This window comes from Polypterus senegalus, chromosome 1 (genome assembly GCF_016835505.1).
Source record: "Polypterus senegalus isolate Bchr_013 chromosome 1, ASM1683550v1, whole genome shotgun sequence".
Classification (NCBI taxonomy): Eukaryota; Metazoa; Chordata; class Cladistia; order Polypteriformes; family Polypteridae; genus Polypterus; species Polypterus senegalus.
Genome location: NC_053154.1, coordinates 168023972 through 168045293, shown reverse-complemented (window position 1 = coordinate 168045293; position 21322 = coordinate 168023972). Strand labels below are relative to the sequence as shown.

Below are 21322 nucleotides of genomic sequence, written 5' to 3'. Positions count from 1 at the left end.
ACAGTCCCCTGACTTAAATATCATTGAAAATCTATGGGATGATTTGAAGAAGGCTTTCCATGCTCAGCAGCCATGAATTCAACCAATATCAACACATTCTTAAATTTAACTGAACTGGATATTTCAACAAGAGAGATTTTGTATGGAAGAATGGTCAAAAATACCTCCATCCAGAATCCAGACACTCATCAAAGGCTATAGGAGGCATCTAGAGGCTGTTATATTTGCAAAAGGAGGCTCAACTAAGTATTGGTGTAATATCTCTGTTGGGTTGCGCAAATTTATGCACCTGTCTAATTTCATGATGCATATTGCATGTTTTCTGTTAATCCAATAAAATTAATGTCACTGCGGAAATACTACTGTTTCCATAAGGCATATCATATATTAATAGGAAGTTGCTACTTTGAAAGCTCAACCAATGATAAACAAAAATCCAAAGAATTAAGAGGGGTTCCTAAACTTTTTCATATGACTGTACTTCTGATGGCACAAGGCTCAGCTCATGCAGTTCTCATACTTCAAAATGAACACAATTAATATCTTCTGTGTCATTGGAACAGGAATAGTTTAAATCTGATTAAGTTATTCCTGTGTATGCTTGTGCCATTAAAGTTTGCACATGCTCACCAACTGTAATCTTATTATTGACAGATAAGAAGAATAAATTTGTTTATAGATGGGATACAAGGTGACGCAAATCAAATTTTATTATTTATTTTTACTTGCACAATGTGTAATAGCTCAAAATGTAATGAATAATGGAATTTACCTAAAGCATTTCCTTGTGATGATTTTATTAATTCTTATTATACTTAAACCTTTTTAGTATCAAACATTCAGAATATGAATAAAAAATAGACATGCCCTAACCATCACCTGCTTGTGTTTTATAGATAATGGATGAAATAAAAAAGGGCATTCAATATGCTTTTCAAACAACCAATGAGCTGTCTTTGGCTGTCAGTGGTTCAGGCCATGTTGCTATGGAAGCTGCACTTTTTAACACTTTGGAGCATGGCGATAAAGTTCTGATTGGGGTTCATGGAATCTGGGGCGAAAGAGCTGCAGACATATCGGAAAGAATTGGTAAGTTTTTATATTTTATTCTTTGTAGCATGTCTCTTAACTCATCATTAAATCTGCAGAATGCTTATTTCCAAAATTTTTAATTTTTGGTTAATCAGATACAATCTGTTTGTCAAACATATCAAAAAATGATCCTTATATCTTATTACTATAAGATATACAAATGAAAGAAGAGTATCTCATTAGTTTTGTTATGCTCTTAATCTATGTTTTCTAGTCACTGCATAGGCGTTGAGCTCTCTTTATTTAGATTGGCCTTGTCACTGTTTTGTGAATAACTCTGTACAACACAGGGTTTCCTTGGATAGAATTTACAAAATTATTTTCCAGTGGAAAAAAAATGCCAGTTGTGTGCATGTTGAAATACAGATAGGTAAGGTTTCAATGGACAAACAAAACTCAAGGTTAGAAAGCAAAAGAAAAGGTCAGAGTCATGATGTGCTAGGATTTGATTGCAGAACAGTAGGAACAAAATGCTGGCACATGGCTTAAGCACTAATAAATAAGCCTTACATTTGTACTGTAGTTTCTTTAAAAAAAGGAAACTAGAAATAATAAAAATGAGATTGCCGTCAAGCAGTTAGAGACCAGGTAACGTGAATGTGATGTGTCCCTCCTTTAAACATGTTTACTTCATACCCACAATAGGGAAGCTTTCCCAAGAACTCAAACAGGTACATGTACTGCCTTTTTTTTTTTTTTGTTCTATAAATGATTTAACCTTATTTTTCACTTATGTTTTTCCTATTTAGCTCATGTGTTAAATTTATATGTATTAAAAAGTCTATATTTTTAAGTTTTTAGTGGTACTTCATGTTTTAGTAATGTCAACAATATTGAAGCTAGGAAAGAACACTAAAGTGACAACTAAAACAAGTATTATACAAATGAATTGACAATGATGTGGGACAAAAGTGGTAATCTAACATAGAGAGATTTTTTTTTTCCATCTTCCATAAATTTTTTTTTTTTTTATGTGTGACAGTCTGTAATCATGAAGATATAGTGACTAGCAGTGCTGCCATTTGATTCAGAATTCTGGAATTGAATCCCATGCCTAATTGGGTTTTCTTTTCTGCAGCTTATACCCCATCCCTCTGTCTGCACTGGTTGTACTCCAGTTGGCCTCCCGTATCCCAAACATTTGCATGTTATGGCTATTACTGGATCAGTGCTGACCCTATTGCAGCGAACATGTCCATGGGTGGGCAATACGATAGAGTAGTGTCATATTGAGGGAAGGTTCCTGTCTTGCTCCTAATGCTGTTGGAATAGTCTGACTTCTTCATGTTTCTGTTATTTCTTGAACTACACCAAAGTTCTTCTTCCTTGAAAGTCATTTGCATTCACCTACTCATCTTTAACAATTGTCTCTGATATGAAAACACAGGGAATATATGGTCCAAGGCACACCATCACACATTCCATAATGGCAGCCCAAAAACTATATACTGTACTTAAAAATTTAAATAATGATTTCTTGTTTTCTTTTTTTTTTAAAGTGTGCAGGATTTAACAGGCATTTTTGTGAGTGATAAAGCAAATGTCATTTTTCCTCTACCGAAAGATTTTGTGAGCCTTTTAATGTGGTAAAAGTCTAAAGATTAAAGTTAAAAGATTGTCCTAGACGACTTCACTTCACCCCAAATGACCCTGGTTTAAAAATGCTGTAGTTAACTGACTGTTTTAGTTTACTATACGCTTTTTTTTTTTTTCTTTTTTTACTGGTCCATCAGTGAGTTTTGTAAAACATACATTATTTAAAAGAGTAGCATGTCCAAGATGGTTTTGCTTACTTGGTATGAAATAACTGAAGAACTAACACTTAAAGCCATTCTGGGCCATCCTAATACTGGACTGGCTTCTTTACTAATTACACATGTTATTTTAGTATGTGGTCATAGGGTACCGTGTGACTTGGTGTTGACAGAATGACGTCTGCTCAGAGAACCATTATAAGTTATTTCCTTGCACTGAAGGGTGCCCATGTTTCCCAATAAAACGTGGACTATATCAGATAGCAAATTCATTTTGGTTAAGTAACCAAAACATGTAGTAATGGTTTTGACCACTTCTTTTGTTGTATTTTTGACCTTTCAGGATAATTTTGGTTTTGATTGCAGTAAGCAGTGGCTTTTTTTGGCTTTCTGACGCTAGCTACAGTTTTTAGTTATTGTTCTGCATACTTCATTTGAATTTAATTTTCTATTCTCCTGTTTTTTTTGTTTTTTTTTCTTACTAACCTATCTGTCTGGCAGTCATAGCATCATGTTGCATTTTGATCGGTACATGCAAGTAAGATTTTTGCTGTACTCCATACCTGTGATCTATAGTACTTCTTACTGTGCACCCTCAAAACAAGCTTGATCACCCCCTGGTGGTATTTATGCTATATGAACATAATGGTGCCTGGGATGCAGTATCAGATTGTTGTCTGTCCTTGTACTACACCACTTCAAAATGCCAGCAGCCCTGACGTATTCAACCACTAAAATACACTTATGAAAAATTTACACACAAGCAAATGAACAAATGAGTGCCACCAAGGACATGTTCTCTCACCTCAGATCAACTTGATTGACTAGTAATCAGTCACAAACTTGAAATGTAATCTAATGTGGAAAATATGATCACGGATGGTACAACAATTTAGTGGAATCATTTGAAAGTGTATCAGTTCAGATAGTTAGTTATTTGTGACATAGCTTTCTCTGCCTCTGCTTCTACATCTTTTTAAATCAAAGATTTGTTTAATATTACAAGATTAAGCTACAAAGGCTAAAGTATATCTCAAACAATCTGCTACTGAATTTCCTTGTTGATGGACAGTGTCCATTGACTTGGCCACAATTAGACACGAGTTGGATTCCACTTTCCCACTGATTCAATTTTCAGGTTATTTTCCCTGGCTAGGTCTTTTGACTGAAGTGATCCAATTGTTGGTTTCAAAGAGCAAGACAGAGTGAAAGAGGAAAAAAAAAATATATCACACTCAGTTATGGGAGCTTGGATGAGATGGGTATAAGCAAATGTCAGGGTGGACTGTGGGTAATGATGGAATACACACAAACGGCACAGTTCATATTTGGGTTTTAAATATTCATTATACATTTGGCATGCTATCCCTGTGTTATACAGAGTTCCCTTTAAAGACATGACACGCTAGCTTTATTAATTGCTGTAATTTGCACTAGTGACTAAGCCTGGATATGTGTTGGATTGGGTTGTGTGTGTATACCAAGCAATGGTCTGGTGAGTTCAACATGCCCATTTTATTTATATATATATATATATATATATATATATATATATACTGCTCAAAAAATTAAAGGAACACTTTGAAAACACATCCGATCTCAATGGGAAAAAGAAATCCTCCCGGATATCTATACTGATATAGACTGGGTAATGTGTTAGGAATGAAAGGATGCCACATCGTTTGATGGAAATGAAAATGATCAACCTACAGAGCCCTGAATTCAAAGACACCCCAAAAATCAGAGTGAAAAAATTATGTGGCAGGTTAGTCCATTTTGCCAAAATTTAATTGCAGCAACTCAAAATTGTACGCAGCACTTTGTATGGCCCCTGTGTTCTTGTATACATGCCTGACAACATCGGTGCATGCTTCTAATGAGATGACAGATGGTGTTGTGGGGATCTCCTCCCAGATCTGGACCAGGGCATCACTGAGCTCCTGGACAGTCTGAGGTGCAACCTGGTGGCATTGGATGGACCAAAACATAATGTCCCAGAGGTGTTCTATTGTATTTAGGTCAGGAAAGTGTGGTGGCCAGTCAATGGTATCAATTCCTTCATCCTCCAGGAACTGCCTGCATACTCTCACCACATGAGGCCAGGAATTGTCGTGCACCAGGAGCCACTGTACCAGCATAGGGTCTGACAATGGGTCCAAGGATTTCATCCTGATACCTAATGGCAGCCAAGGTGCCTTTGTCAAGCCTGTAGCGGTCTATGTGACCCTCCATGAATATGCCTCCCCAGAAAATCATTAACCCACCACCAAACTGCTCATGCTGAATGATGTTACAGGTAGCATAATGTTCTCCATGGCTTCTCCAGACCCTTTCACTTCTCACGTGCTCAGGGTGAACCTGCTCTCATCTGTAAAAAGCACAGGGCACCAGTGGTGCATCTGCCAATTCTGGTATTCTATGGCGAATGCCAATCGAGCTGCATGCTGCTGGGCAGTGAGCTCAGGGCCCATTAGAGGACATGGGGCCCTTGGGTCACCCTCATGAAGTCTTTCTGGTTGTTTGGTCAGAGACATTCACACCAGTGGCCTGCTGGAGGTCATTTTGTAGGGCTCTGGCAGTGCTCATCCTGTTCCTCCTTGCCCAAAGGAGCAGATACTGGTCCTACTGATGGGTTATGGACCTTCTATGGCCCTCTCCAGCTCTCCTAGAGTAACTGCTTGTCTCCTAGAATCTCCTCCATGCCCTTGAGACTGTGCATGGAGACAGAGCAAACCTTCTGGCAATGACACATATTGATGTGCCATCCTGGAGAAGTTGGACTACCTGTGCAACCTCTGTAGGGTCCAGGTATCGCCTCATGCTACCAGTAGTGACATATTCTGTGTGTATATATATATATATATATATATATATATAGCATAGTTTTACTGTCAAATAATGTAAAGAGTACATGACACGTAACACGTGTTTCGCCCTAATTCTGGGCTCATCAGGCGTACACACTCACTGCACCTCTCTCGGGAAACGGACGTCAGCGTCAGAGACGAAGGCTCTTTACGTTGCGCCACGGCTTGTGGTTCGTTTATTTAACAACATGTAGATCGGGTAATTACATCCATGGCATTCGTAGTCTGAATCACAATCTGAATGTATGGGTGGTGACCTACCAGGTAACACTTGTGGTTGGTCTGCAAGTTGGCAAACATCCGCCACGGTGCCCTCTTTCAGTTGCGAGATGCAAATCATAGAATGCTGCGTTGTTTTACTGTCAAATAATACAAAGAGTACACAACACGTGTTTTGCCCAAATTCTGGGCTCATCAGGCGTACACACTCACTGCATCCTCTTTTGGGGATCGAAATTTGGATTCAAACTACGAATTACATGAATGCAATTACCCCGATCTATGCTGTCAAATAAACAAGCCACACGCCGTGGCGCAATGTAAAGAGGCTTCGAGCAGGGAACAAAGATCAGATATGTTGACTGTGAAATGAAAACAAATGAGTTGCAACAAAAGGTCTAATGCCAGTGGATTAGCATTTAACTGGACTCAAAATAAAGCACTTTGGTATGTATGTTAACATCCTGAGCTGGTTGATTATTGACAAGACTCCCCACTGGGCACATTCAGCAAAATACGCTATTCACCGCCACATCTTGGAATAACAAGAAATTAATCTCTGCATGCCCTCGGTAGAGAATCATTTGTTTTATCTGCTTTACTCCAGATGTTTAATGCAGGAAAGACTAAATTTAGTTCTGTGGTCGCAAGCAAAGAACACAAATACACTGTGCTGCTCTGGGGACACCAGGTCATCACATATGTACAGTACTTGCAGATAGGTGTAATACTTTCTTAAATAATGCATATTACATGATTAAAGCAAATGCAGGTTGACTGGTTAAAAATTAGGGCTTTGAACATGGGGTATCCATTTGATTAATTTGGACACCTGATTATGCTGCCAGCCTCTAAAGGCAACATATTAATGTCCACCAACCAGGCAGCATTTATTCCCTAAAAGCAAAATGCATAAAGAAGGCACTGCGCCAAGAAATCAATCTGGAAACTGATCAAAATTAGTCAGCAAAGCTTTCTATTGCGCCTCCATTATAATGACGATGCCAGTCAACTGACTTAAGTCAGGTGGAATCTTGGGCAATTATTTAAAAAAAAATAAATGCGCATATAAATGTGTGTGAGTATAACTGCATTTGTATTTATGCAGCCATGCTCAAGAGGTTTAGTTGTTTATCCAATTATTACAGTAGGCAAAGTGACTCATTGCAATGGTAAGATTTGCCCTGTACCAATTTTTTTGGGGAATGTGTTTCAGGCCTGAAATGCAGGAATCCATGTATATCCATCCATCCATTTTCCAACCCGTTGAATCCGAACACAGGGTCACGGGGGTCTGCTGAAGCCAATCCCAGCCAACACAGGGTTAGGGTGCCAACCCACCACAAAACACCCACACTCACACACTAGGGACAATTTAGAATCGCCAATGCACCTAACCTGCATGTCTTTGAACTGTGGGAGGAATCCGGAGTACCCAGAGGAAACCCATGCAGACACGGGGAGAACATGCAAACTCCAAGCAGGGAGGACCCGGGAAGCGAACCCGGGTCTCCTAATTGTAAGGCAGCAGCGCTATCACTGCGCCACCGTGCCGCCCATTCCATGTATATTAAAATCTTGGATTCAAACTGTCTACAATGAAACAAACGTCGAAGTAAATTTAAGAATCATAATTTTTAAGAGTATGGGTAAAATGTCACTGTGATGACACAATTTTTATATAAAAAAAAAAAAGAGAAAAAGTTGGTAGGTAGTTTTGAAAACATAGCAGGTTTACCATTAATGTTTAGCAAGTTTGTGTAATCTTGCAGCAAAAGCTAAAAAAACAACTCTGGAAGGGGAAAAGAATACCGTGCCTCAGTCTGTTCTTTTGATTATCACATCTGCCCAGAAGGGTGAATCGGAGTCAGACGAATACAGTGCCAAGCATCCAAATAAGTGACTCTCTAGCTAAACTGCCATATTGAAGAAACACACATCCTGCGACTATCTTTACTACCATAGAAGATAGGAGCTTACATATATATTGTAAGAATATGAGTGTCCTTAAAATGTATACAAGACTTCTACAACAAAATTGACTGCCAAATTGATGGGCAACCATAAAATAAAATGCACTAAGGATACAACGGCCTATGGTAATGTATTTTGTACTAATCTGGAAAACTGCTGTAAGGTATACTCCGCTTCTACAAGAATTTTGCCAATCAAGATTCACCCTCTCTGTATTAAATGACAATTAAAGGTATTAAATCCCTGTGTGAATCAATATGTGTTCCATTAGGCTGTGCTACATACTGGAGCAGGGTGTCTGTTAGTTATGTTGGTTGTTCTTATCTAAGAGTGGTACAGTAATTTTTTATAACCTTTTGTGTAGCCCAGATGAAGACTTTATAATTTAATTATAGTACTATAGTTAAAAAAGCTATATATATAATGTAATTTTAATTATAATATTAGTTTAGTTAGCCATATATATATATATATATATATATATATATATATATATATATATATATATGACAATTTGTACACCGTGATTAGTTGAATTACAAAATCATGCTAGCAAGTTTATGTTCACAACCAAATAAAATAACTGCTACATAATTTGTAATTAATGACAAATGACTAACTACATTTTTTTTCCCCCTTAGGAGCAGATGTAAAGCGCCTTGTCAAAGTTCCTGGACAGTATTTTAGTTTGAATGAAATTGAACAGGTACAGTTTTCCACCTTATAAACACTGATTTATCTGTTTGTCAGATGCTACCTTTTTTGCGTTTCCAAATTGGCTGTTGTTGCTGTAATTATTATTATTTCTTATGTACTTCAGTTCTATAGTAAACATGTACATATCCTTTATGTTTCTGGTCAATACTTGCATATAAAAATGAAGCTGATTATCAACATACTAGGACATCGGTGATGGTTGTGTCATGCAGTAAAGGTGGGGGCTGAATTGACTTCTCAGCTATGGTTGCCAACTTTCCTAAGCAAAAATAAGGGACAACCTAAGGCAACAACTGGTTGGGTAAATTTGTAAGGGTGGGTGCTTGGTATGGGGGTTTGAAGGGGCTTTGCCAGGTGGTCCCCGGCACCCAGGTTGGCAGCTGTCAATGTCCAGGGTGACTGACATTCAAAGGCACTTCTTCACATTGGCTTTTAATTCTTAACCTGACTTGCCTTTTGCTATTTTCTCTATTTTATTTGGTCCCTTGACCTGTTTTAGTATCTCTGTTTTAATTCTCTCAATGTTTATTTTTAATATTTTGCTTTTAGTCCTGGTTGACTGTACAGCGCTTTGGTCAGTTGTAATACAACAAATAAATATGGTATGGTATGGTATGGTATGTACGGACCACAAGATGTCAGTTTTAACTCTGGTCACCCTACTCTCAGCTGACATCACCAGAAAGTGCACCACTTTCATTGTTTATAAAGTAATCTCTCTGTGCCTGAGGTTAGGAGCCTCCTTTAACTAAAGCTGTAGAGGGGCTGCTTCTAAGGGACATTGTAATCTGGACTTTGTGGTTTTTACAGCTGCACAGTTACCATAGTACAAATCTGCGAACTGACTTGGCTTAAGGTGCATGCCATAAAATGGACTAACTCATAATATCTAACAATCTGTGACTTGAGAAACTATACTTGTGCCGTCTTCTACGGACAAACACTTTCACAAATGACATTCAGCTGAAAAGGTTTTCTGTGGCTGCAGGAGGTGGATACCTGTCCAACAGACAGCCGCTACAATACATTATCCCTTAAAGTCTATGTACAAAAAAAGATTTCCTTAAAGTCCTCCCCAGACTTAAATGCTAAGAAAAGACTTTGTACTTGACCCCTTAGAAAATAAATAAACATAACTGTGAAGGTTGTACATGAGAAATTATAAGACCGCAAAAAGAGGGTCACTTTTCAAAAATTCTGTAGCTACAGAGAAAACTTAACAGAGCGTCAAAGTTAAAAAGAACACCTTGTGAATTAAGAGCTATATTAATGCCACTCCGTCTTTTAAACCTTGAAACTGGATTGTGTCAAGTCCATGTGTACATAGTAGAAACATAAGTACTGTCACTCGGTTCCATTTCCCAAATATCATAATACATAGTATATAGTGTAATCACTAATGAATGAAATAGTATGTGCTGCTTCTGGTTAAAGGAAATGCAAGAGCGAAAATCAGTAAGAAGTTCAATGAGAGGCAGAACTTTCAAAAATAGAACACCAAGTTGTTAAGGCTAAACTGCTGAAAGTCTATTGCATTATGCCCAGAGAGAGAGAGAAACAGAGAGAGACAGAGAGTAAATTTCTTTCTTGCAGCTTTTCAAAAATGCCAGATGTTTGCTACTTCATTAGTTTTGTTAGATATAGAACCCCAAATGAACTACTGTAGTTAGATTGTGTGGCCAATTGGAAATGAGACTGATAGCTACATTGTTCCTCTAAAAAAGAAAGAAAAAGAAGTGAATAGATCCATAAGTGTAGGATTCTGCAACGTTGTTTGCATTTTTTTTTATAAAATATGCATATGCTGAAATAATTCTTTTTGATAAAATATGATATGCCTAACTTCTTTAAAATGGCACTCGCTTCCATTCCTTTCAGATCAAAATTATTCATTCGATCATTCATTTTCCAAACCCACTTGTTCTAATGCAGTCTATCCTAGCAGTACTGCATGTAGGACAAAAATCAATCCAATTTAAGATGAACTAATTAGAAAATATGTGATTAGTATAACATGCAGATGTATGCAACAACAACAACAACATTTATTTATATAGCACATTTTCATACAACAAAAAATGTAGCTCAAAATGCTTTACATAATGAAGAATAGAAAAATAAGAGACACAGTAAGAAAATAAGATAAGTCAACATTAATTAACATAGAATAAGAGTAAGGTCCAATGGCTAGGGGGGTAGAAAAAAAAAAAATAAATCCAGACGGCTGGAGAAAAAACAAAATCTGCAGGGATTCCAGGCCATGAGACCGCCCAGTCCCCTCTGGGCAATCTACCTAACATAAATGAAACAGTCCTCTTTGTATTTATGGTTTTCATGGAAGGATTTGATGATGATGATGATGATCACGTGGACTTCTGGCTTTTAGTCCATCAATGCTGGGGCATCATGGTGCTTTGAGTAGGTTGGTGGTGGCACAGGCCGCCACCACAGAGAAACCGGAAAAAGAAACAGAAGAGAGAGTAGGGGTCAGTACGGATTTTAGAGCCACCATGAATATGATGAATTGAACATATAGAGTATCAGGATTAAATTAAAGTGAGGTTATGAGAAGGCCATGTTAAAGTAATGTGTTTTTAGCAGTGTTTTAAAGTGCTCCACTGTATTAGCCTGGCGAATTCCTATCTGCAGGCTATTCCAGATTTTAGGTGCATAGCAGCAGAAGGCTGCCTCACCACTTCTTTTAAGTTTAGCTTTTGGAATTCTAAGGACACACTCATTTGATGATCTAAGATTACGATTTGGAATTACGATTTGGAATATAAGCAGGTGAAAGACACAGGTCAGACATTCCGATATATAAGATGGAGCGAGATTATTTAAGGCTTTGTAAACTATAAGCAGAATTTTAAAGTCAATTCTGAAAGACACAGGTAACCAGTGTAGCGACATCAAAACAGGAGAAATGTGTTTGGATTTTCTTTTCCTAGTTAGGATTCTAGCAGCTGCATTCTGCACCCGTTGCAAATGATTTATTTCTTTTTTGGGTAGTCCTGAGAGCAGTGCGTTACAGTAATCTAATCAACTAAAAACAAAAGCGTGAATTAATTTCTCAGCATCTTTCAATGATATAAGAGGTCTAACTTTTGCTATATTTCTTAAGTGAAAAATGCTGTCCTAGTGGTCTGATGAATATGTGATTTAAAATTCAGGTTACAGTCAACGGTTACCCCTAAGTTTTTTACTTCCGTCTTAACTTCTAATCCTAATGCGTCAAGTTTATTTCTGATAACCTCACTGAATCCGTTTTTGCCAATCAATACAATTTCAGTTTTCTTTATTTAACTTGAGAAAATTACTATTCATCCATTCAGAAATACCAGTAAGACATTGTGTTATTGATTCGAGAGAGTCGGTGTCATCAGGTGCTACTGATAAGTACAGCTGTGTGTCATCAGCATAGCTGTGGTAGCTCACGTTGTAACTTGAGATAATCTGACCTAACGGAGCATATAGATTGAGAAAAGAAGCGGACCCAGGATAGAGCCTTGTGGAACCCCATATAGAATATCATGCGTCTTTGAGTTGTGATTACCACAACTAACAAAGAATTTTCTCCCTGCCAGGTAGGATTCAAACCAATTTAAGACATTTCCAGAGAGGCCCACCCATTGACTAAGGCGATTTCTAAGAATATTGTGATCAATGGTATCAAATGCGGCACTCAGATCGAGGAGGATGAGAACAGATAAATGGCAAGAGCAGTTTCTATACTGTGATTAGTTCTAAAACCTGACTGAAATTTATCTAGAATAGCATGTTTACTTAAGTGGTCGTTTAACTGCATAATGACTGCCTTCTCTAGAATTTTACTTAAGAAGGGCAGGTTAGAGATGGGTCTAAAATTTTCAAAAGCAGAGGGGTCAAGATTATTTTTCTTGAGTAGGGGTTTAACTACAGCAGTCTTAAGACAGTCTGGGAAAACCCCCGTATCTAATGACGAGTTTACTATGTCAAGGATATTATCAATAAGCGCGTCTGATACTTCCTTGAAAAACCTTGTTGGTATTGGGTCAAGGACGCAGGTGGAGGGTTTCATTTGAGAGATTATTCTATGTAAATCAGGTAAATCTATCCTGGTGAAAGAATTGAATTTGTTTATAACGGAGTACTGGGGCTTAGGAGGTTCCACAGTGTTGGGGAGATATACTATATTATTTCTAATATCATTAATTTTTTGATTGAAAAATATAGCAATGTTCTCACAGGTTTCGCTGGAAGTATTATGGGGCATTCCTTTGTGTTACCTGGGTTTAGCAGACGATCAATTGTAGAAAATAGGACTCTGGGATTACTAGCATTGTTATTTATAATCTGAGAGAAATAGCAGCGCCTCTCAAGACGGACTGTGTTATTGTATTCTGTTATTTTAACCTTCAATATCTCATAATGGATAGTTAGTTTAGTTTTCCTCCATTTACGCTCAGCTCTACGACATGTTCTTTTCAAGTCAGACACTCTTTGGGTCTTCCAAGGTATAACAATGCTAGAAGATTTTTTAATTGTCTTTTCAGGTGCAACTATGTCAACAGCAGCTCTTACTTTAGAATTAAAGTTTTCCACTTTACTATTTACATCATCCTTGCTATTGTAGCTGGCACTATAACCGGACTGATTGCTTAGAATGTTTGTAAGTTTTACAGCTGCTGAGGAGTCAAAGAAGCGTTTTTTAACAATATGCTTCTCATGAATGTTTTCTATCATTATTTCTATACTGAATAGTAGAAGAAAGTGGTCTGAAAGACCAATATCAACGATCTGCTTCACATCAGCTGTTAGTCCTTTGGTGATAATTAAGTCTAACGTATGACCTGCTTTATGTGTAGGCTGATTAACGAGCTGTCTCAAATCAAAAGAGTCTAGGAGGTTCATAAATTCCTTTACTTTTAGGTCACACTGATTATCGATATGAAAGTTAAAGTCGCCTACAATTAAGAGTGTGTCATAATTCGTAATTAAAATTGACATTAGGTCTGAGAATTCCTCAATGAAAGACGCGTTAAATTTAGGAGGTCTATACACGGATAAAACGAGAACGTGAGAAACTCCATGAATAACAACGGCGAGATACTCAAAGGACTTAAATTCACCAAAACTAACATCTTTACATTTTAACCGGCTCGAGTAAATGTTTGCCAATCCGCCCCCCTTTTTTCCCTGGCGGTCTGCACGAGTAAAACTGTAATCCGGAGGCGCAGATTCGATTAAAACAGCTGCGCCGTCTGAACTGAGCCACGTTTCATTTAGTGCAATAAAATCAATGTTTCTATCACTAATAAGATCATTGATAAAAAACGTCTTGTTAGTTAAAGCTCTAACATTTAATAGCGCCATATTTAATGATTTGCGGGGAACAGAAACTAAATTATTTTTGTTAGCGCCGCTCTGAGTGTATTTTTTATGTAATCTACAATCTGTTTTTATAGTTTTAATGCATTGTTGATCTAAAAGTAGTAATTGCAACTAAATTATTGGTGTTTATGCCGCACTGCCTAGACGTTTTACGTGCATTAAGACTGGTTATTAAAGTATTAATGTTGTGCACTTTTACAGAAGACTTTATTAAGCCATTATCTACTAGCAAAGCAGTAGTATTACGGAGGGAGTTTAAAGTAGAAACAGACAGTCAATATAGACGAATTACCTTAGCGATGTTTTCGGAGAGGACCCGGGCGCCGAATCTATTCGGGTGCAAGCCATCCTGCTTGAAGAAACGCGGTCTTTCCCAAAAAAGGTCCCAATTATCGATGCAGGGACTATAACTGTTTTGCTTTTCATTTTTTCTTTATTTTCTTAATTACAGATATCACATTTTTGTAACAATGAGTCATATTTGAAAATAACAGTGATAAAAAATGCAATTAGATGTATTAGCAAAGAACATAAAATACATGTTTGACATTATCATGTAGTTAACAACCGAGACCAAATAGGCCTTTGGTGGTTTAAATAGCTTTCACAGACCACAACTTACCACTGAAATTATGTGAAAACTAGGATTGCACATCTTCTATTGAATACAGTCATTAGTTATTGGTTGTGAAAGGTCTGCAACTTACTGTAGTTCATATTTTGTAAACCTATATTGTTTTTAATGAAGTACCTGATGAACAGTTAAAAATCTAAATTGAAGTCTGCTGTGCACTCTGTGGCTGTCGGATATGTAAAACAGGTTGAAATAGCCTCTCTCCAAGGAAATTGAAGTAATTTTAATCAGTAATTTAGGTGTCACAATTTATCAGCTGACGACAAATGCTTTTAAAAACTGGCTAATGCCTTTTTGAATAGTTTTCCAAAATTTTATAGTGTGCTTTATTCAGAATATTGAAATAAAAATTTTAGTTTTTTGACAAATGTCCTACAAGAATAAGTGTACTAAGTTTTTACTGGGAGTTGCTTTATGTGGGAAGACAGGGAGACATGATGACAAACTTCCTAAAAAGTAAATGCAGAAGAGCTCTGCTACCCCACGTAGAAATTGTTCTTGCCTAAAGCATTTTTTTCTATAGACTTTTTATTTTCTCTTTCTGACAAACTTCAGGATATGCAGTCAGGCTGATGACAATGACCCAATGTGGAGACATGACTATTTGCAGGGCACTGGCATAGCAATGGATTGTGCAGACTGTGCAAAGCACAAGGGCCTACGAGCATGCGGGGGCCACTCAGGGTCATATAGATTTTAAAATAATTTTTAACAACTTAACCGAAACAGTGGTTTCAGAGTCTCGATGCAGTGGCTTCATTGTTCAATGTCTTGTCACCATCAACTCTGACCTGGCTGACAACAAATAAATTGCATGTCACTGTCGATCATCACGTTGAATGGCATAGCATTGAGATTTCACCACCGTTTTTCGCTGAATTGTTGTCATTTCGTGCATGTTTTCAATCCATCCTGTCAACAAAGTTAACTGTTTTCGAAGTAGCTGAACTGTTGCTGATAGGTCACTGTGCACACAGAACAGTTTCTACTTTGTAGCTTACGCTGTATTTTAATCCTCTTCTTTCACAAAGTTGCCTTGGAAAAGTAAGCGGGTCCACATTTTACACAGATGTATGTCCACATTCGATTCCCACAATTTATTTATTTTTTTTGCTAACTTACAGCTGCTATAATAAAGCGATTTTTAAAAAGTTATTACAAATTTCATTTAGAGAGCTGGTTTGTTTGTCTCTAGTGTGTGACAGTGACGTGGTCATGGATGCCACTGCCCAGACAGCCCCTAGGATCTAGTTGCAAATAAATTACTAAGAGTTATGCTAGACAGGTGGTGCCCACCTCAGGGTGCTGCACAGGGGCCTTCAGCAAGCTGGCTACGCTACTGTTGCAGGGAACACAGCATTGATTTTACAGTTCACCAGTATTTGATTTTAATATTTGTGCTTAGTGTGGAGTATTCAATGTAAACGGCAAAATCTTTTGAATTAGCTCAACAATAAAAGCCCTTAGTGTTTGAGATCAAGCGAAAGCCAATATATCATTGCAAGGCTTAGATATAAGATAAATACTGGAAAAATGTAGTCTGAATGTTTCAGAAATTGGAGTCTATGCACTTCTTTTTCTTTCTCTTACAGGCACTATCAGAACACCGGCCCGTACTCTTCTTCATCACACATGGAGAGTCATCTACAGGTGTGGTACACCCAATGGATGGTCTGGGTGACCTTTGCCATAAGTGAGTAAGACTGCAAAGTGAAACACCATTTCTTTACAATCACATTTCCTTGACATATTTTTTTGTAGATCAAAAACTGGAACATGCACTTTTCATGTCTCATGTAATAAAACATTTGATAATAAAACTCCTGATATTGCTACTTAAGCTTTAAGCAACGGTGCGTAATCCTCCTCTGATTTTAAAATCAGAATTATTTTTAATAGTTATAAATATTGGACTGTCTCCTTGTGCACCATAATAAAAGGATAAGTGCATCCATCCAGACACTTTGTCTTCGTCATTCCAGTAGACGGTGCATCACAAACATTTTTGGCAATAAAATGCATTACATTTGTTATTTCACAGGATGGCATATCACAAGCATTAACCCTGCTTTTATGAATCCCGTACCAAATGTGCATTGTATGGTGCGCTGCAAACGTTAACTCTGAGGTATCCATTAATAACACCAGTCTTAGATGGGAAGCACAGCTACACCATTTCAAAAGCTTTATAGGATTATTATTATCATGTGTCCAGAGTACAGAGAAATTCTTACTTACAGGAAGTGTGCTTATCAACATTTAACAGATTGCCATTCTCTGGTGTTGTGATTAGTGAGCATAACTACCTTATGTCTTCCTTACATAAATTAACTACCTTACTTTGAAACTTCTTGCTTTTTTACCTGAAAAATCTCAGAATACAGTTTGCAACAGTATCTGTCATTAGGAGACCCATTCATTTAGCAAATTTTGGAAAATAATTAGATAAAAACAAAAAAGTAAATACTCTCTTTGATCACTCAAGCCTTGAAATGTTAAAGTAGTTGTAGTAGCTATCTAGGTCATGCAAAAAGACAACTTTCCCCTTGAGGATTAATAAAGTACAGTAATCCCTCGCTATATCGCGCTTCAACTTTTGTGGCTTCACCCTATTGTGGATTTTATATATAAGCATATCTTAATACAATGCGGATTTTCCACTGCTTCGTAGGTTTCTGTGGACAATGGGTCTTTTTACTTCTGGTACATGCTCCCTCAGTTGGTTTGCCCAGTTGATTTCATACAAGGGACGCTATTGGTGGATGGCTGAGAAGCTACCCAATCGGAGCACGCTGTTAAGTTCCTGTTTTCTGATTGGCTCAGCGACGGAGCGCCGAATTCGATTGTGGGGCATTAACCAATAAGTCTTGTCTCGCTCATTCAACATCAACGTGTTTCGCTGTGTAAAGAGTTAACTTTTGTGCTCTTTTGTGTTTATCTTTGTGCATAGTCAAGCCCTTCGTTATGGCTCCAAAACGATCTGTCTATCGTAATGTAAGAGAATACAAAGGGTTTATGCTGTATAACTGTGCGGAAAATGTTTATAAGAGCTTAAAATATATATAAAAATAACCATATGAACATATGGTTTTTACTTCACAGATTTTCACCTTTCACCAACCCCCACGATAAAGGAGGGATCACTGTATATGCAAACCTAGGTTACAAGTTTGTGTAACACAACTATAATTATAAGTTTGATCTTTTTGATGTTAAAATAATATGTTTTAACATGTCATTATTTGTTTATCCAATAGCACTGTACTGACAAGGCTGAAAAAAAGCAGGAAAAGAAAAACACAGCAGGAAATGAACAGTGAAAACTTAATTTCAAAAACCTAGTGAGGTTGCTGCCAAAAAGTGATATATCATTATGTCAAAGCCCAATACATAACCAAAAATCCACAGATTGAATGGCTGGAAGTCCGCAATGCTTGTCTTTTGTGCTATTGCTTTGATGGCGTCACATTTCACGACTTGCAGACGTCACATGGTAGCAACTGTCAGTCATAAGAACTTCTCCTACTAAAACAGGTGCGCTCACAACCAACCAAGCACTCCGGGTGTCCCTGGTCTTCTTCTCCCCCAGCACTTCCGGGTGTGGCGGAAGTGCTGAGGGCCAGGGCTCCTCAGGCATCTGGGCACCCTCTGGCGGTGACCATGGGCCACTATAGGGTTGAGCTTCCATGCTCCTTTGCCATGGTCCCCATAGCCACCAGGGCAGTCGCCCCCTCGTGGTCTGGAGGAAGCATATGCCCTCCTCCGGTCCTTCTGGGCGTCCCGGCTGGCTACCACCCCCAGCCACTCGCCACAAGATAAACACATATATGTAGTGTGAAAATAAGGAATGTTAGTCAGTAAGAAAAGCTGGAGTGCCAACTTGACAAAAAGGCATTTGATAATGACAAAAAACAGAATGTGCAAAAAATAAGGCACTGCAAGTAGTAGTCGTCATGCAAACAGAGTGCTTCTGGCCAGGTGCTCTGTTTGTACTGGACACGGATCCAAAATTAACACAACCTTCCAGCTGCTGTGGAAGTGATGTGAATCATCTTCCAGTTGGAGTCCCTATGGACTTTACAAGAGAAGGGAGATTGAAACAACAGAGGTGGCCCCTCTCCACTCGGGGTGGTATTGCTTACCTTGCATAATCCTTGAAGATATCCCCTGCTCGCACGTGTTTTTAATAATATACAAGGTTTTGCATTTATTATGAGAATTCCATACATTTTTCTAAATATTGCATATTTTATTAATGTTGCATTTCCATTTGTACTAAATATGCAAATATTGTTTATCACACTAAGCTTATAAGTGTAAATGTGCTTAATAAAAATAAACAGAATTTAATTAAAATTCAGTATTTTGATTCCGGTAGGATTAATTTACAGCTCTATCTTAATGATTAAAATTCAGTCTGTGCTGCGCAGTATGGCTTAATCATAAGAGAAACAAGGGTGCAGACACATTGAGTAGATTATAAATATAAAATGTTTATGTACATATTTTCCAAATAACTTCTTTAAGATAATAAGTAATTTAACAGATATGAGTGTTTCCCTGATCATATTTACATTCCTCAGTGATCACTGTTTCTATCTGCCATTTTTCATTTTTAGGTATAACTGCTTGCTTCTTGTGGACACGGTAGCATCTCTGGGTGGAGCCCCCATATACATGGACAAACAGGGTAAGACTGTCTCCTGGTGGGGAAAAATAAGAAGCACCATTAGTGCCAATGTAGAGGAGCTCAATATGAGCCTGTTACAGTAGCTGCAATGAGATTTCCTTCCCAAAAGTCAACGGTAATAGAAGCCTCTAGGGTCAGGTGACTCTTTCTTTTGTTCGCCAGCAGTAGGTGTTCATTTTTATTCCATCTGTAGGGAAGGCTGAAATCCGTACTGTCACAACTTCCCTGAAGAGTAAAGACTCACAGTGCAAACCGCAGCAGCAATATGAAAGATTCATTTTTGAATGGAACATTTTTGTTGTAAATATTTTACATCTGAGCTTTCAGGGGAGATTTTATACATTCTTTATACCATTTTTGATATAGATGCATTTTTTTAATAAGCTATTCTTTACATTCCAAGTCTGAAAAGCATCTAGATTTATACTGTACTGTATATTCTGTGGAGGAATTAACCAATGGCAAAACTTTCTCCAAGAAATTTCATGAATTTTCATGAGCAATGTTAGTTATGAAAACACATTGGCTACTTTGATTAAAAATATACCTAGATAACTTTGTTTGTTTGTTTATTGATTTGTTTTCTTTTTCCAGGTATTGACATTCTCTATTCTGGATCTCAGAAGGTTTTGAATGCTCCACCTGGAACAGCACCTATTTCATTCAGTGACAGGGCCAGGTTAGAGATCTCTTCTACAATATCTGTATACTGTATGGTAGCCATAGTTGTATCATTTATGATGCTACTCATAGCAATTTGCTTAGTCAGCTAGATAAATCTATGTAGCACTCAATATTTTGCATGGTATAATCAATCACACATATCAAAGAGAATGATGTATCAAATTATTCACTTTATCAATCCACTGCCTTATATTTAGGATTTAAGGGTCAAAAGATTCTTCCAGTATCTCTGGGCACAAAGCAGGAACCAACCTTGGAAAATTATGTTTATACCTCACTGAGAACTCTCACTCATAAAATTTACAGTAATCAATTATTCTAATGTTTTTGAGATATGTGAGGAAAATGCAATACCTAAAGAACACACACATGAAAATGGAGAAAACATACAGATTCTCCATACCATTATCAACTGATTTCTTTGTGTTACTATTGTTCTTGGAGCCATGTTAAGGCTTTAGTTAACACTAAAATCCCTGAAGCCTATGAAACAGGTAAATGCATGAAAGACCCAAAATTGAACCCATGACTTCTCAATTTGGAGACAGCAGTTCTTGCCTCTTCACAAGCCAAACAGACATAAATGTGGGTGTATGTGTCGTACCCTATCCCAATTTCTTTTACTTTGGTTAAATTCTAGAAAAAAGCACACTTGTTTTGTTATATCTGTGTCTTTTGTGAAAGTGTTTATTTGATATTTGGATTTCAATCTTCACATATTATATACTTCATGTCAAAATTTTGCCAATTATTAGTAGAACATCAAAAAGTTTCTGTTCTAGTTATGTGTTCAACATTTCTTGCCTTGCATTTCCTGTTATCCTTCATTTACACAGATCATTGTAGACATGGAACACACTTGAAATGTATGTATTTTAAATAATGATATATTATTTACCATATACAATTCAAGGCACCTCATACCTAGATAAACAAATTTGAGCAGGGAGAACTTGGTGTATGACTAAAGCTCCGTCGGTGGTGGATGGGATAGCAGGCTGCCAATGCTGGTCAACACATTTGCAAAACAAAAGATGCTGATAAAGAGGCGCAATGGATTTTAAGGTAGCCGGGATTATGAGTTTTTCGTATGCTTCAGAGATTCTAGTGTTAAAGGACAGCCATTCCCCTTCAACCATTCAGCTTTAAAGTTGACATTAGAAGGCAGAATCTGCACATAAAGGCATTGTGACTCCCATGTCCAGTGACCTTACCAAATAGCTTGAAGCAGATATTATGTCATTTTTTTGCTGAGCCAAGACTATCATTAGGCCAGTAATATGCCATCCTTTTATTACTCGATGCATGATGATGATAATAA

General features: G+C 37.5%; 1 protein-coding gene across 1 annotated transcript in view; it reads left to right on the top strand.

The window, feature by feature from the left end:
* The window catches only part of LOC120534846 (serine--pyruvate aminotransferase-like), a 51448-nt gene that overhangs the window by 9513 nt on the left and 20613 nt on the right, over positions 1-21322 (top strand). The window contains exons 2-6 of the mRNA XM_039762362.1: positions 897-1089; positions 8548-8612; positions 16220-16320; positions 19247-19317; positions 19912-19996. Coding sequence (XP_039618296.1) covers positions 897-1089; positions 8548-8612; positions 16220-16320; positions 19247-19317; positions 19912-19996 — 515 coding nt within the window. The remainder of the gene's footprint in view (positions 1-896; positions 1090-8547; positions 8613-16219; positions 16321-19246; positions 19318-19911; positions 19997-21322) is intronic.